Below are 14,825 nucleotides of genomic sequence, written 5' to 3' on the forward strand. Positions count from 1 at the left end.
ATGACTGGCTAACTTCTCCGGCTGCCCATGCATGCTGCATGCAACCACTAAATATGTCGGATGACTTGTCGCAATTGTCATGGCCCTGCTCCTTAGGTAGGCTTCTTTGCAGGTCCGAAGTCTCAAGTGGCTGCCTTCTCTGCAGGAGAGGTCCCGTTTCACATCAGGATAACGGGCGGACGTGCAGACAGTAGATGTATGCTCTTAAGCTGCCTCCATGGGTACGGGTACCTACCAGGTCTATACTTCAACCTGCTTCTCCAGGGTTACGAAAGCCATCTTCGGGAGCAACTTGGTGTCGAAAAAGGACACCAGCAGATTTCAACACAGATCCAGAATGGTCTATCGGAACCGAAGGACATTTACTGTGGTAAGAGCTTTAGGATTCAGAACACAGTTTGGTAATAAATGACTAAAAAGCCACGCGCCGAGCAGCTGTTGAACATTTAAGATGAAGGGAATTGATCAGCGGCCACATTGCTATTGGTCTTCGACATTTGGGGGGTTTCTGACTCACCACCAGTAGCCCTCCTTCGTGGCATCTCTTAGGTGATCATACTCAAGCGGAAGCACAGGAATGCCTTGAGGAAGGGGACGTGTACCAACGCAAGCAGCTGGTTTGCCTGGAGCGGTGGTTACTGTGAGCTCATAGCAACTGACACAGCATCGTACACGTAGCTAATCGTGTATTTTCGCTTGACCATGGTTTGATCTATCACCGGATGCAGTAGCCAAGCGCTCAGATCCGGCAAATCCTAGGAAGGCGCTTTTCTTAAGCTTCTTCATCTAACGCTGATTTGCATGTGGGTAGCTCGTACTCCGTACCTGCCGGGGTCTAGTCGAATGATGAGCATTGAGGTCACTGCTCCACGCGTGGTCTATTGCAAGGGATTGTCTACTACGTAGGTTTGTTGGTCCCTTCAACCACTAAGCGGAGAACATCCGGAATGCTAGGGACAAATTGCGAATGACATAGCCAATCGGATGAGCATCGCATGCCGACCACCCTCGGCACCTTCCGGCATGTATCAAAAATTCCCAATTGTTCCCAATCGTTTCCCAATTGTTGGTGGCGAGCAGTTGGGATGGGCAAGGGTGAATGCTGCTGTAAGGAAGATATCTATTCGAACAAGACGTTGTGCTGAAGCCTCATGGTGCGGCAAACAGGCTCAGAAAAACACCCCAGAAGACGCCAATTGTGCTGCCAACTAACACTCGGTGTTTGAGCGGCACAACTGTGAAGCACAAGAGAGACACCAACGGCCAAAGTCTCCAGCCAGCAGCTAACAAAGGCCAGACATCCTAGCGCACCTGGTGTTAGGGACCAACAATTTTTAAATCGTAATGAGCACAGCATGGATAACCTACTCGTTGACAATCATCCCAAATTGTTGAAGAATCTTTTCCCTTTAGGGCGCCAATGCCCACAACAAAGAGAAGGCTGTTCACGATGGCCCCTACGGTTTGATCCAACACAAACTTGACGGCGGTGTTGTGCTTGTGAAGCCTTTTGATACCCTTCTCGTCGATCTGGTCCCCTGGGTAATTTTCTTCTAGATATTCTTGCCATAGGACGTTGGGCGGCGTGGCAATCAGGGAGAAGACAACAAACTGTAGCAATGTCCTGTAATCCAAGGAGAGCGGCTGGTCGGTACGATACGCTTGGATGGCCTGGGCTAAAAGATTGGAGAGGCCGGCTAGAGCCGCGGCCTGTATAGTTGGGTTGATAATAGCGGAAGTCATCTTAGCATGGCAAGGTAGAACTGGATAAAGGTATTGGTGGCGACCTGCAAGCTGAGTGATGATGGGCCTGCACACCGAGACCCAAATAGCAAAAGCTCAACTAAGAACAGTAGGGACTGAAGAATTGATGGAGAAGTACCCTGTCGGGTTGTTTTGTTGGTTGGCAGATGTGCTGCCGTATGTAGGAAGGAGGAAAGGAAAGGAAAGTATGATCAATGTTTTCGATTGGGGTTGTGGTACACCAATTCCCATCAGCCATTCTTTGAGCAGGTCTAAGGAAGTCGGCTGTATTACATTGCCTGTTCCATTCACAATGTGCTTCATCCTTCATTTTAGAATCACACTGGGTGCAATGGTGATGTGATGCTTGTGGCCTTGAGAGAGTATGGAATACAGCAACGCCTGACACTGTACGCTTGTGAACTATGGAGTGTTCCTGCCTCATCACTGGGCTCAATATATCCCATTAACATTAACAAAGATGTCCATGCTTGGTATATTGATGCCTCTCACACAAAGAAGTTCTTCCTAGATTACTATTGATCACACTTCCCCAATTTCGGATCTGGATCTGGGTATACCTTGTTTTATTATGCCCATGGCTACCCGGTTCACGACTACATTGATTGACGATTTGAATGTTGGCCATCAGTTGCCAGAGCCTGTCCATGTCCATTCATATCCTGCTCATGCTCCCCTGTCACCGCCGCCTACTGTCAAGAAACATACTTCCAATTTCTCGAGCGAGTCATCTCCTGATCAGGATAGCGGGGGCAAGTCCTGGAGATGCATTCCTAATCCACTCGTATCAAGCCAAAGACTTCGCTGCACCCGAGCCAGATGCTGCTTTGTACTGTTCGTTCTGGTTGCCCTAGTCTGCTGGTGGAGAAGCAGGATTCAGCAAGATTTCGAAATCATTAAACAAAAAAAGAACCTGCTGGCGAAGAATTTGCGACTGTCTCCTATGCTCGATGGCTTGCAGTTCTTACCAGCCAATAATCAGCACATCCACGTGAGTGGTGGAAGAGCTTCTTAGAAACTTTCTCAGCTGATGGCATCAGTATGTAGGCAGGTGGGCGTACACCTCTAATCGACTTCGAAGGGAGAGTCACTTTCCAGGTAAGGGAATGGGCCCGGCTCATTTATCAGCCTTCTAACATGGATGCAGGGGCTTACCTGGAATTTGTGGTGCACAACTGTTCATCAGTATATCTGTTGCTTCACAACAGCGATCTTCTCAACAACGGGCAGGAAACTACACTCAACACAAGGGACATATCTCAAGCCAGCCACCTAAATCACCTCCCGATCTCCGCAAAGACAAGACCAGCTTCCCCAGTCTCTCTTCTGTCCCGCATTGATAATAGCGAGTACCAATACTTCAACCAAACTGGTAAAGGATTGGTGGCCATCGCCACCGGCAATTTGGAGCCGTCAAAAGAACACGTTATCCGCATCATAAGTCCCAGAGTTGATGGCGAAGAATATGCTGGGATGCAGTTCACAGGCATATGGTTGAACAATGGAGGGACATTAGTCTCTCCGCAGGAAAGGCAGATGACCACTCAGCCAGCAACGGCACCTGATGCAACGTCAGCACCAACCGAAGATCTCACTCGGTACCCAAAGTACTCAGGGTACTCTAGGCAGTACTTGGAGAAGGACAAGATCCAAAACCAAAGGGGTAGAGATCTCAACGACAACCAATCCCAAAACTCATTCATGCTTCCTCAGAAGACTCTCGAAATAGTAACAGATGTCCCTCACACCCTTCGAGCTCAAAACATCAATAGCAGTCGAAATGTCTTGCAGGGCTGGCAAGACCTGGTCGGGGATCTGTTTGGGGTCGATCATGTCAGTATCATGCTGAATCATATGTGTGTTACATCTCCATGTATAGGCGCCGCAGCACAGCTTGCCAATATCAAGGACGCATTTTTTCGAAGGTTTTGCCCCAGGTCTCCAAGATTTACCGATGGCTGACTGCTTGTCAAAAGTGGTCTGCCCGGTTCGTCATCATTTGCCAGATCTTGGAATTTCCGTTCATACATTCCAGATGCCATGGTATGGCAGAAAGTTGATTTATTCCCAGCAACGGCTAACGTGGTCTAGGTACTCGTCTTAGGGGAGTCAGATGAAGTGTCGTTCCGAAAGCATACAAGTGGATATGGAAAGACAGTGCAGGAGTTACGGCGGCAATTTCAAGACAATTACGTCAATTTCATCCAGGCAATTCGAAGAGCAGCATATCCCCTTCATCCTGCAGCTCTTCACGATTATTCTTCAAATGCGGACGGATTTGTGTACAATTCTGCACCAGCAACTACACCGATATTTGTGGTCAGCCCATTCGCTGGGGAGCTGCGTCTCTCAACATGGAAAGTGGTCAAAAGACTGCAAGCAGAAGGAGATAAGGCTGTATTTTGGCTAGACACGTCTGGATGGTTCTGCTCTGCAGATTTTGAAACCGAAGTTGACGGTGGCATACCAAACGAGAAAAGGCCACAGCTGAACATTCAGGGCAACCGAAAAGCAGCTGTATTCTTGCATGCCCATCTCTGCCATTACATGGCACAAGATCATGTGCAGTGTCCATTTCTGAAGCACGAAGCGTATTCTGGCAAGGTATTCGTTCCAAAAGACGTTGAGCTCGAACACTTTATGGAAGACTCTAAGGTCAGGAAGCTGAAGGCTCTGTTCATGCCAGAGAATAGAGTGGTCCTGTAGGATGAAGGGCGGAAGGGCACGACTGAGGATTGTGGTGCAGTGCTCAAGAAAGGAGTGTTGCATGGCAAGTTGCTGTCGCCTATTCAGTTGCAGCCCTGGTGCAGAGGTGGCTCAATGAAGATGGTGCTGGGCGTTCACGCGGATCTTAGGAAGCTCAACAGAGCATTGAAGACGTAAGCATCTTGTTCGCAATCCTTCGTACATACAGCATCACCCGGGTGCGCTCCATATATTTTAAGATGCTTCTTGAAGGGACTGTGTATGGAAGGGGAACTTATGCATTACTGTGCAAGTCCTGTGCACGTCCTGTACTCGTAGCCGGCTGTGCAACCTTAGGGCCGAGGGCGCGTTGCCCCCCTCTTCCCCGCGTCATCTGGATCATCTGGAACGCTGTGGCCTGGCTTGCTTTCGTGTATGATTCCTTTAAGACAGTGACGCAGCCAGACTCCAGTGACTGGGAATATGCAGCATCAACTTTCGAATGCGTTCACATTAACCTATATATAACACTTCCGTGCCCTAGATGACTGCCTCAAACGTTCAGACAGCCTCGGGCGACCCACCGTCGCCTTCTGCCTCTTTCTATGACTTGAGCGATGACGAGGAGGGAGACTACAACACAATCGCGCATTCTAGATCCGAGAGAGGCGTGAAGCTGCTCTACTCCAAGAGCAAGGCATGGCAAATTTCGGCCTCCAGACTATTAGCATGGTCAATACTGACAATTCGATCAGGTCTATGTCCATCCCACACCTTCCGCCAAAGACAATATTCCTGGCTTCATTGCACTGATTCAACAGAAGCCTACGCAAGAGCCAGTCGACACGTCTCCCAGCCGACCTAGCGCATCTGGATCCAGGACGGTTTCCTCATCTTCTTACCTTCTCGCTTGGGTACCAGAACGATCCCTTGCGCAGGATGACCTCAACTCCTATGTGAAAGTTGACATGAGCGACAACGAGTCACCCCCTAAACAGACATACCTTGTTCATCCACTGCCTACAGCTACCATCTCAGATGAGTCCAGCATCGGCACCTATGCCTTCGCGCTTGCCCTGTCCAACATATATTCTCTTCTAATACGCCCACCGAGCATGGGCTGGTGGTACGGCAGTGTCGTCATCAACACACGCTCCGGCTCGAGCCTCCCTGCTCTCTTCTTCCACGATGCAGAGTGCGAGAGCACGATCTTGCAGAAGAAGAAGCGGGCCAGGGACTCCTTTGACCCCTTCGGGGAAGATGGTCTCTTCTGGGGTGGTGATGAAGTCCTGAGATGGCTCAAACGATATGTCAAGGTTGTGCGAAGTGCTGCGGATCCCGGCGTCTATCTCGTTGATCCTTCAGAGGAGGACAGCATTGGGTTTGGCCAACCTCGGACGTCTGCCGAACTGCAGAGGCCAGAGACTAAAGAGCAGAAAACCCCCGAGCAGAGAAGGCCCGCATCGAACCAGTCCGGACCAGGAATGGATCCGTTAACCAAGGCACTGAAGGAGACGAGGTGGAAAATTCTTGAACAGTTGTCAAAGGTGACAACATTCACCCGCCGTACTGCACAAGATATTGCAGATAATCCCAAGTTACCACCTCAAGTAAGGCGCCTGCTTCATAATCCCGAGGTACAAACACTGCAAGATGAGTTCGATAGTGCTAGGCTGTATCTGGCCAGATGGGCAATGGGGATCGCTGAACAGAGCGAGCGGGAGAAAAACCAAAGGATATGGACTGCCAGAGATGTTCTTGAGATGGAAGAGAGCAGCGTAGGGGAGTTTGAGATTCTTGATATGGAAGCAGGCCGTATGTCCTTGGGTGGAGATCAGAAGCGGAAAGCTGTTGGGATGAAGGAATGGACTTCGTTCTTTAATGCCAAAACCGGCAAGCTACAGGTCACGGTTGGTGAGGTCAAGGAGCGCATCTTCCATGGCGGTCTAGACCCAGAGGACGGAGTGCGAAAAGAGGCTTGGCTGTTCCTTCTGGGGGTTTATGACTGGTCTAGTGACAGAGAAGAGAGGGCATCTCTCCTCAACTCAAAAAGGGATGAGTTCATCCGACTGAAGGGAGCTTGGTGGGAGAGAATGATCGAAGGTGACGCCGAACGTGAAGAAGAGGAGTGGTGGAAGGAGCAGAAAGGCCGTATCGGTAAGACCATACCACGACAATCTCCTATGACCCCCATACCAGTCCTTTCTGCTCTGACGAACAGCACCTGATTTCTTGCTGACCTTGGAATCCGCGCAATAGAGAAAGATGTCCATCGCACCGACCGTCACATTCCCCTCTTCGCCGGTGAAGACATCCCGCACCCTGATCCTTCCTCCCCATTCTACGTCTCCGGCGGTAATGGCACGAACGTCCATCTCGAACAACTCAAAGACATGCTCCTAACCTATCTCGAATACGATAAGCCGTCTACATCCTCTCGAACCAACGTCAGCAACCCGCACCCCCAGAATCTGGGCTATGTTCAAGGAATGTCCGACCTCCTTGCCCCCATCTACGCCGTAATGCAAGACGATGCGATCGCCTTTTGGGCCTTCGTCGGCTTCATGCGCCGCATGTCTCGCAATTTCGTCCGCGACCAATCCGGCATGCGCACCCAACTCACCACGCTAGATCAGCTCGTCCAACTCCTCGACCCGAAGCTCTACCTCCACCTCCAATCCGCCGATTCCACCAATTTCTTCTTCTTCTTTCGCATGTTACTGGTATGGTATAAGCGCGAGTTCGAATGGGTCGATATCCTCCGTCTATGGGAGGGTCTGTGGACGGATTACCTGTCTTCGCAGTTCCACCTGTTCATCGCGGTGGCGATATTGGAAAAACACCGCGACGTTATCATGGGCCATCTGAAGCATTTTGACGAAGTGTTGAAGTACGTGAATGAGTTGAGTGGGACGATTGACCTGCCCAGCACGCTTGTTAGGGCCGAGGGATTGTTCAGAAGGTTCGAGAAGACGGTCGAGGCGGTGGATCGCAAGTCGCATTTCCCGGGCCCGGGTGGGACTGGATCTAGCACGAGGCAGAGGAGGGTCATCGAGGGGAAGGGTCAAAATCCTAGCACAGAGGTGACGGCGCCGCCTGCATCGTTGGGTGGCAGTAACAGGACCGATTCTGCGGTCACGACAGGAAATGATGCTAAAGGTGCTGGCGCTGGTGCGGAGAAGGAACAGGTCATCAGTCCCGAGTTGAGGGCTCTGCTGAGCAGGAAAGTCGTGGTGTTGGATGACGAGGCCAATGATGGTGACGATCATGGGGTGGCTGCTTCGGGTAGCGGTGGTGGGACTTCACGGTAGTAGTCTATGCATGACATTTCGTTTTGATAAATTAATATGATGAGATTATCGATCAAGTTGCGCAAAGGGAGGTAGTTGGTAGGAACTGCTTTAAAAGTGTGAAACCATAAAAAGCAGAGCTCATAGAGCATCGAGCCGTTTAATTCCCCCCAACTGGCACCCTCTCTTCTATGTAAATACTTTTAGCTCGGGAGAGCTGGCATCCCCCGTCAGCGTCAGGCAGGTCAGGGTCCAACCACTCTAACCTCCAGGTATGATTTATGCATATCACAACGAGTCGGGTACATCCGGTGGGCTACCGTACCGTGCTGCAGCGCACTATTCCGCAACATCAAGAGCAAGTTATCAGCGAGAGAGAGAGAGAGATCTAGAGAAGCGGCTTTCCATCACCGCATGCGTAAGATGCATATACGTGCTGAAGAAGCGCCGGCGGCGTCGAAGTGGAGAGATTGATTGAACTGAACCCCCCTCCCCACCACCAAGCCCACGGGTCGTACCTGATTCTTCATTCCGTTCTTCTCCTGCTGCGGAAAAGCATAGTAAGTCGGATCGAAAGCCACTTTTGTTGATTGCTCAAGCTATCTGTTCATATGTACGTCCCCCCCCCCTTTGGCCTATCCTGAAGCCGGCCCCCTTCCCTTTCCCTTCGGTTGCATTCCTTGGACCTCGCTTCCCACGCCTGCAATTTTCATGGCGCTGTCATGACTCATTTTGTTTGACCGGGAAGAAAGAAAAAAAAGGGGGTTACGTACAAAAGAATGTTTGCTGTGAGAAAAGACAGAAAAAACGTACAGAAAGCCTCCCCACACCCAGCGCTTATGCATGCTTCAATTTTTTCTTTTGGCGGTTCACTGCAGAGCCCATCTGGAAAAATCATACAGGTCCGCCATTTTCTCCTCACCGCCGCCAGCCTTCCTCCCCTGCCGCCTGCCCTCGCCGGTCAACTCTCCTCTCCCCTCAGGATACAGACTCGGCCTCCCTCCCGGCCCCGCCTTCCCATACCCTGCGTACAGCGCCACGCCCCTCTTGGGCTCTGGAGCAGCGGTGGCAGCTTCGCGCGTCACACGATCGCGGAGGCTGCGGATTTCCTGTAGACGGTTGCGCCAGGAGGACATGTGGTCGGAGCTTGGGGAATCGCGGTCGCGCCAGGCGAGGGAGAAGACGCAGGCGTTCAGGGCGACAAGGCGAACGAAGCCGGCGAGGTTGGCGGAGGAGATGACTTTGGGGTCGGAGCAGGGTGAGATGCACGGGAAACCAGGAGCGGTCAGGGTGTGCACTGTGTAGAATTGAGGGTGTTTGTTGTTGGGGTTTGTAGATGAGGAAGAGGCGTTTACTGTAGTTGTATTGGTAGATGCCGGAAAGGATTCTCCCATGTCAGCTATCCTTGATGCGGGTGTAACGACGATGTTGATATAGTTGAACTGCGAGCTAAACGTGTTGAATTCAAAGACTTTGCCAGATCGGTTGAAGATGATGTTGACGTGGTCATTGCCGATGTGCATTTTCTTATTGGTGCACTGCGGGTCATCTTCGAGGCTGGTAGGCATCATTGTGGGTACATGATAGACTATCTCTGTCACTCGATCGCGCCAAGCGTAAGCATACTCGCCGTCTGTGTCACTCCTCAATCCTTGAGTATTGAATTTGGCGCTGTCCAATCTCATCTTTGTGCCCAGCCCATGGAGGAATTGGTCGAAATCCGCAGAGCCTTGGGTATTCGCAAGTATCTCTGATTCCTGGCTTTGGCCTGGTCCAATATATATGACGCCGGCCTTGTTGCTGTCCACAGTTGGGTTGAGATCGAATGCTTTTAACGCTCGCTGGACGTAATCGGCGTCTGGCAGTGGAAGAGGTTGTGAAGCAAGGCTGGTAGGAGCGCAAGTTGTCACCAGCTGAAGTAAAATATGTTGAGGCAGCATTGCCGTTGGAAGTGTAGTCTCGGGCCGAATATCAGTGATGAGCGGTGCATGATGCGGTGGCGGCTCAGCAGTAGACTGTTGGTATATACTGTGAGTTGTGCCTGACGCCTGGCGTTTGGTTATCTGCGAAAGCCCTGTCGAACCAGCTGTCTCAATCGTGACGATGCTCAGACCCACCAGCCATGACGTGACCGTGACAGAGCCGTCAGATTCTCTCGCAAAGTCAGGACGAGGAAGCGTTTCTCCCAGATCTGAAAATGCTGTGCGTTGCATCATGTCGATAAAGACTTCGCTCTGCTTCTCCATCTGCTCATTACCATCGTTGTCCACAGCGATCAAGGACTTGATGATCCAAGGCACGTGTTTGGCTCGTTCTGAGAGCTTCAGGGATAAAAACCAGAATATCATCGTCTGATACGCCAGAGCTGATACATACTGCGGTAACTCGATGGCAGAAAGAATCTTGGCCCTGAAAGGCGGAACAGTGACTCCGCTCAGCCTTGTAGCAGTGGCTTCCGCCTTCGCACCAGCGGAAACAGGGGTTTGTGCTCGACGGTCTCGCATACTCTTGATGTAAGCAATGCAGATGCCAAAGATGTGCCGAATATCGTCTCCATGTAAGTTGGTATGAACTTCCGGCAGCCGTGCGAGACCAGCGAAGAACTCTAGAAAGTGCATGGAAAGGTGTGACTGTGTTGCATTCGTCTGAATCTTGTGAAGAATACTGGACAGATTCTTCGTTACGGACGCAGGGATCTCGAAACAACAGATCGACAAGGAGTGAATGCATCCACGAGAAGTGCCTTCGAATGAGCCAACTCCCGCCACAAACGCTCTTACAAGCGCATCGCATTCATTTCTGCTAAAGTGGGCTTTGTACGCGATCAAAGGTGTCATAGCATTGAAAATGCAAAGAGCAACGTCACCCTTCTTGAGTCCTGTTGCTGTGGGCGGTTCATGGAACGAAGTAGTCCGCACTTGCTCGTAGAAGACGCTTCTCAAGAACTGTATCTGCCGGATCGTGCCCTCGAAGAGAGTCACGTTGGAAAGCTGGGCTCCGGTGTGGACGATGATGTAGCTATACGTCTCCCAATCTGAATCTTTCTGCAGGCAGGTAATGATAGACTCAAGCCAAATGCTAAGTTCAAGCTCCATCGGCTTCCGTCTTTCTGAGCCCACGTCGATCTCAGATCCAGGTGCAACGACAAACTCGCTGGACTGGCGGTCCGGTACGTGCGGCAAAGCCGGAACTCCTGGATATATCCACAACGGTGGAGTCGGTTTCGGTCGTCGCGTCGCTGAACCACTACTCCTCGAACTGCCGTGCTCTTCAGAGCTATCAGAGGCTTGTGGAAATTTGGCAGCTGACTCATCTGTTCTGCAAAGGGCAGCTGCCAGATTCTCACTGTCGGAGGTTTCCGAAATGTAGATCCGGCCTGTTGAGTCACACCGAATTCGAAACAGCAATCTCATAGCGGCGAGCCTCGCTTCTGTGGGGACTCCAAAAGAGTTTGCGATCTCGTTCAGTTTCCGATAGGCAACATCCGTCCGACCCACATGGACTGTGTTCAGGGAACGCATGAAGATTGAAACTAATCCTCGAGCGCCGATTTCAGCACACTGTGCCACTTCTATGGATGCCGGTTCTCGGAATATTACTTCTGCGAGATCACTACACGTCTGCTCCGTGAAATGCCTGGCGTCATACGTCATGACTGCTCGGATGGCTGTATCGACCACTGCTTGCAGAATCCGCGGGTTGGTTTCGGTTTTGATCATCGTCAACAATTCTTGTACGAGATCAATGGTCGTTGTTCCTTCGGCGCTACCAATATGGTCTTCATCTCGGTTGGAACAGGTCAGTTCAGGAGACCAAAGAGCGTTTTCCACGATGTCGATAGCGGTAAGCCGAACATTGATCGAGACGGTAGAACTCTGAATCATTTTAATCATTTGTAGAGTGTCCTTCCTCCAGTGCTCATGATCTTGCTCTTTCAAAATATCCTTGCCTGCGTAGCCCAAGACGCGCAAGGACATCTCGGGCGACTGTTGCCCTGCATATGCTAGAAAGTGATTGAAAACAAGCGACCGCTTGAAGCCAACTGAGGATCGCAGTATTCGTTCTAGAACAGAATCCACCATGTCTCTAATGGTGGTAGGAGTGCCGTTTCCCTCCAGCTTCATCTCTCTAGATGAACGCACCGAGCTGGCCGAACCCTCCTCGGTGGCTTGCTTCCGAATCTTAACCGCACCATATGCAGCATCAACAATCTCCATGAATATCGCGAATTGCTCGTTGGGACCCTCTACGATGGAGGGTTTCTGCTCGACAAGAGTGACACAAAGCGATAAAAGAGCTTCATTCACTCTTCCACTTTGCAGCCTAGTCGCTGACAACAACGAAGATAGTAGCTTGCCAGTCGATACCGCTGCCGTCGACTCGCTTCGTATAACTTGTTGAAAGATCTGTATAACTCCCCTTGCAGCATTGGTCGTGGTGCTAAGTTCGGAATTGTCGAGCTTACTAGTATCTGCATGCAAAAAGCCGTGTAACACTCCGACAGCAGCCGGGCCTTGAGGGCTAGACAATATGAGATCAAGACACTCGCTGAAATGCGCAGGCAGCTCTGCAAAGGAACCTCGAATGCCGCATAAAAGGTACAACGACTTTCCAAAAACGGAAGCTGGGCAGCCGTATCTAGAGTAGACGGACACTAATAGCTTAAGAAGGCGATCAAAGTCGACTGCAGCGCCACTTTTGGAGCAAACATACAGAATAGACTCGATAAGGACCACAATATCTTCTTCAGCCAGTCCTTGATGATCGAGCTTCAAGTAGTCTGTTGTATAAGCACAAATCCAGTCAAAGTCGTCATCTTCAGGCACAAAGGTCCTCTGGGCTTTTTTGGTCGGGATTTTTCGCTTCTGTAGTCGTGCCGTATGGGCCCTATCAAACCACATTCTCACCCACTTGGACAGGACCGGAAGCATTGAAGGATAGGTCGGGCTTGTACCATTATCTTCAGCTGTATCAATGACCCTAACAGCCACCAGCTTGAGTGAGACGTTGCTTCCCGGGCGTAAATCCTTGAAGCTTGTCAGCCACTGTTTTGCAGTTTGCGGCGAATCATCGTAATCTTGACTAAGCGTAAAGAGCTGACTAAAATCGATGTTCTCTGATTTCATGTGGTTCACCAAATAAGGCCAACTCTGCCCTGTGCGACGACGCGAGCTTGTTTGCGATGTGCTGGTGGTACCGAGGTGTGATGCTGAAAGGGTACTTGCTGGTCCGTAACCGCTTGTTGGCTCAGAAGCTGGCTGATGTGGAGAAGCATGTTTCTTAGACATACAGTGTCCCTTCAACGAATATCCACTAGTTGAGAGAGAATCAGGATATAGTGCTTGTCGGCTTCGGCTCAATCCTACCTCTTGAGAACTGGTGGGCAGATCCTAAAGTCTGTCAGCCTTCCGAACAAGCCGAAGTCAGGCATGCTGTGATGGGAGGTCTTTACAGAGAGGAACAAGAGTCCCTGTAATCGAAGAAGCAAAGAAGTAGAGGAATAAAGCAGCTGTCAATAAAGCAGACATGATTCCTCAAAGCTGGAAAGGGAACTATCACACCTTGTCCAAACCAGGCAACGGTCAGCTATGTCCCAGCACACCAACTTCAGAGGGAGCTTATCAGGCTCCGCCAGTATACCCCAGTCCTCGCCAGACGGTCAGAATGCTCGACCACGAGATTAGAAATCTGAGGCAAAATGCGATGCCATTCATACGGAATAAGGTTTAACAGCTTTCGGTGCTTTTCGCGAGTCTGCATGTGATACCTTTCTTCTTGGATGTGCGTGAGAGATGGTCATGTCAAGTGGCGCTGGTGGTCATGGGTTTGGTAATGTTAAAAAAGAAAAGCCTGATAGCTTGCCAGATGACTATCTAAGAGATCTTCGCCTAGGGCGGACTATTAAGGCCAAACCGCCAATTAAACTTCCAACTCCGCTGACGGTCTAGTTAGAGCTGTAGTTATCTTCACAGAAGAAGGGCCATCTCTAAATCAGTTATCAATATTTCACTATTCGGAGAATTCTGGGCATCATGCTACTTCTTGTACGTTTGATTCAGCGCTGGATTCGGCCTTGGATGTGGCCCTGAATTGGCCTTGGATTTAGCTCTAAATCAAGGAGAGGGATGTGTCTACCGCTGCTCTTGTACGTTTTGATTCGGTCTGGGAGTAGGGAGAGGAAGGGGGATTTCTTGCTTCTGACGTTACTGTTGTATGTTTCACTTGATTCATTTAGTTCTTAATAAGAGATTTATCCTTGAATTCATAAGCTCTGTGAGCTGCGTAAGCAGTGCATCGCCGCTGCAATTTAATGACCCGTCAGTCTGAAATTTGAATTGGCCGTCTGGCTGAATGACTAAAATGTCCCTCTGACTCAGAGGGGCAATAGGCTATCTAGTAGTACGGAGTACGGAGTATAGCTAGTAAATAGCTAGCTTTCAACTAAATAGAGTGGCTGAGTATCGATGACATTTGAATTCAACACAGCCCTCATTTCTGGGAAACCTTTTACGTCGTTTTTGAAGGTTCCCATGGACCATGAGCCACTTCTTTTTTGGCTAACGCCCAACACCACAAAGCGGGCCACCCCACAAAGCGGGCCAATTTCGGGTCACCCACAAAAAACCACTCTCAAATTTCTAACGCTTATTACTCCACCAATTTACGTCCAAATGGCCTCAAACCAAGAGCAATTGATTCAGCAGGCGTTAAATGACCTAGATGTAGGTGCTGAGAAGTCAATTCGCAAGGTAGCTGCCAAATACAGGGTTTCAAAAACGACTGTGGCTTACCGACGCAGAGGTCGCAACCCACGTACGCAAGCCAATCGCAGGACTCAACGCCTATCTTTAGAAGAAGAAAAAACTCTAATTCAGTGGATTCGAGATCTACAGCGGCAGAATCTATGCCCAAATTACCCTAGAATTCGCTCTTTTGTGTACGAAATCCTGCGAAATCGAGGCGATTCGCGGCCCCTGGGCAAGAACTATGTATCTCGCTTCATTTCTCGCCATTCAGAGCTTCGAACAAGCAGATCTCGAGCTATGGATATTAAGCGCCTCTCTGCGCTTGATCCTACGGTTATAG

The 14,825-nt window shown here is 50.2% G+C and overlaps 3 protein-coding genes across 3 annotated transcripts; 1 reads left to right on the forward strand and 2 right to left on the reverse strand.

Annotated features, from left to right (window-relative positions):
• Nucleotides 1–1,317: 1,317 nt before the first annotated feature.
• Nucleotides 1,318–1,743, reverse strand: EPUS_03988 (uncharacterized protein; the record flags this gene model as incomplete). The annotated part of the gene is made up of 1 exon (XM_007806851.1): nucleotides 1,318–1,743. One exon carries the CDS (start codon nucleotides 1,741–1,743, stop codon nucleotides 1,318–1,320), a length of 426 nt encoding a protein of 141 aa, XP_007805042.1.
• Nucleotides 1,744–2,901: 1,158 nt separating this feature from the next.
• EPUS_03989 (uncharacterized protein) lies at nucleotides 2,902–7,760 on the forward strand (the record flags this gene model as incomplete). The annotated part of the gene is made up of 5 exons (XM_007806852.1): nucleotides 2,902–3,620; nucleotides 3,741–3,807; nucleotides 3,856–4,419; nucleotides 5,205–6,606; nucleotides 6,709–7,760. 5 exons carry the CDS (start codon nucleotides 2,902–2,904, stop codon nucleotides 7,758–7,760), a joined length of 3,804 nt encoding a protein of 1,267 aa, XP_007805043.1.
• Nucleotides 7,761–8,608: 848 nt separating this feature from the next.
• EPUS_03990 (uncharacterized protein) lies at nucleotides 8,609–13,027 on the reverse strand (the record flags this gene model as incomplete). The annotated part of the gene is made up of 1 exon (XM_007806853.1): nucleotides 8,609–13,027. One exon carries the CDS (start codon nucleotides 13,025–13,027, stop codon nucleotides 8,609–8,611), a length of 4,419 nt encoding a protein of 1,472 aa, XP_007805044.1.
• Nucleotides 13,028–14,825: the final 1,798 nt, after the last annotated feature.

This window comes from Endocarpon pusillum, assembly GCF_000464535.1.
Source record: "Endocarpon pusillum Z07020 unplaced genomic scaffold scaffold6331, whole genome shotgun sequence".
In the NCBI taxonomy this organism is placed as follows: domain Eukaryota; kingdom Fungi; phylum Ascomycota; class Eurotiomycetes; order Verrucariales; family Verrucariaceae; genus Endocarpon; species Endocarpon pusillum.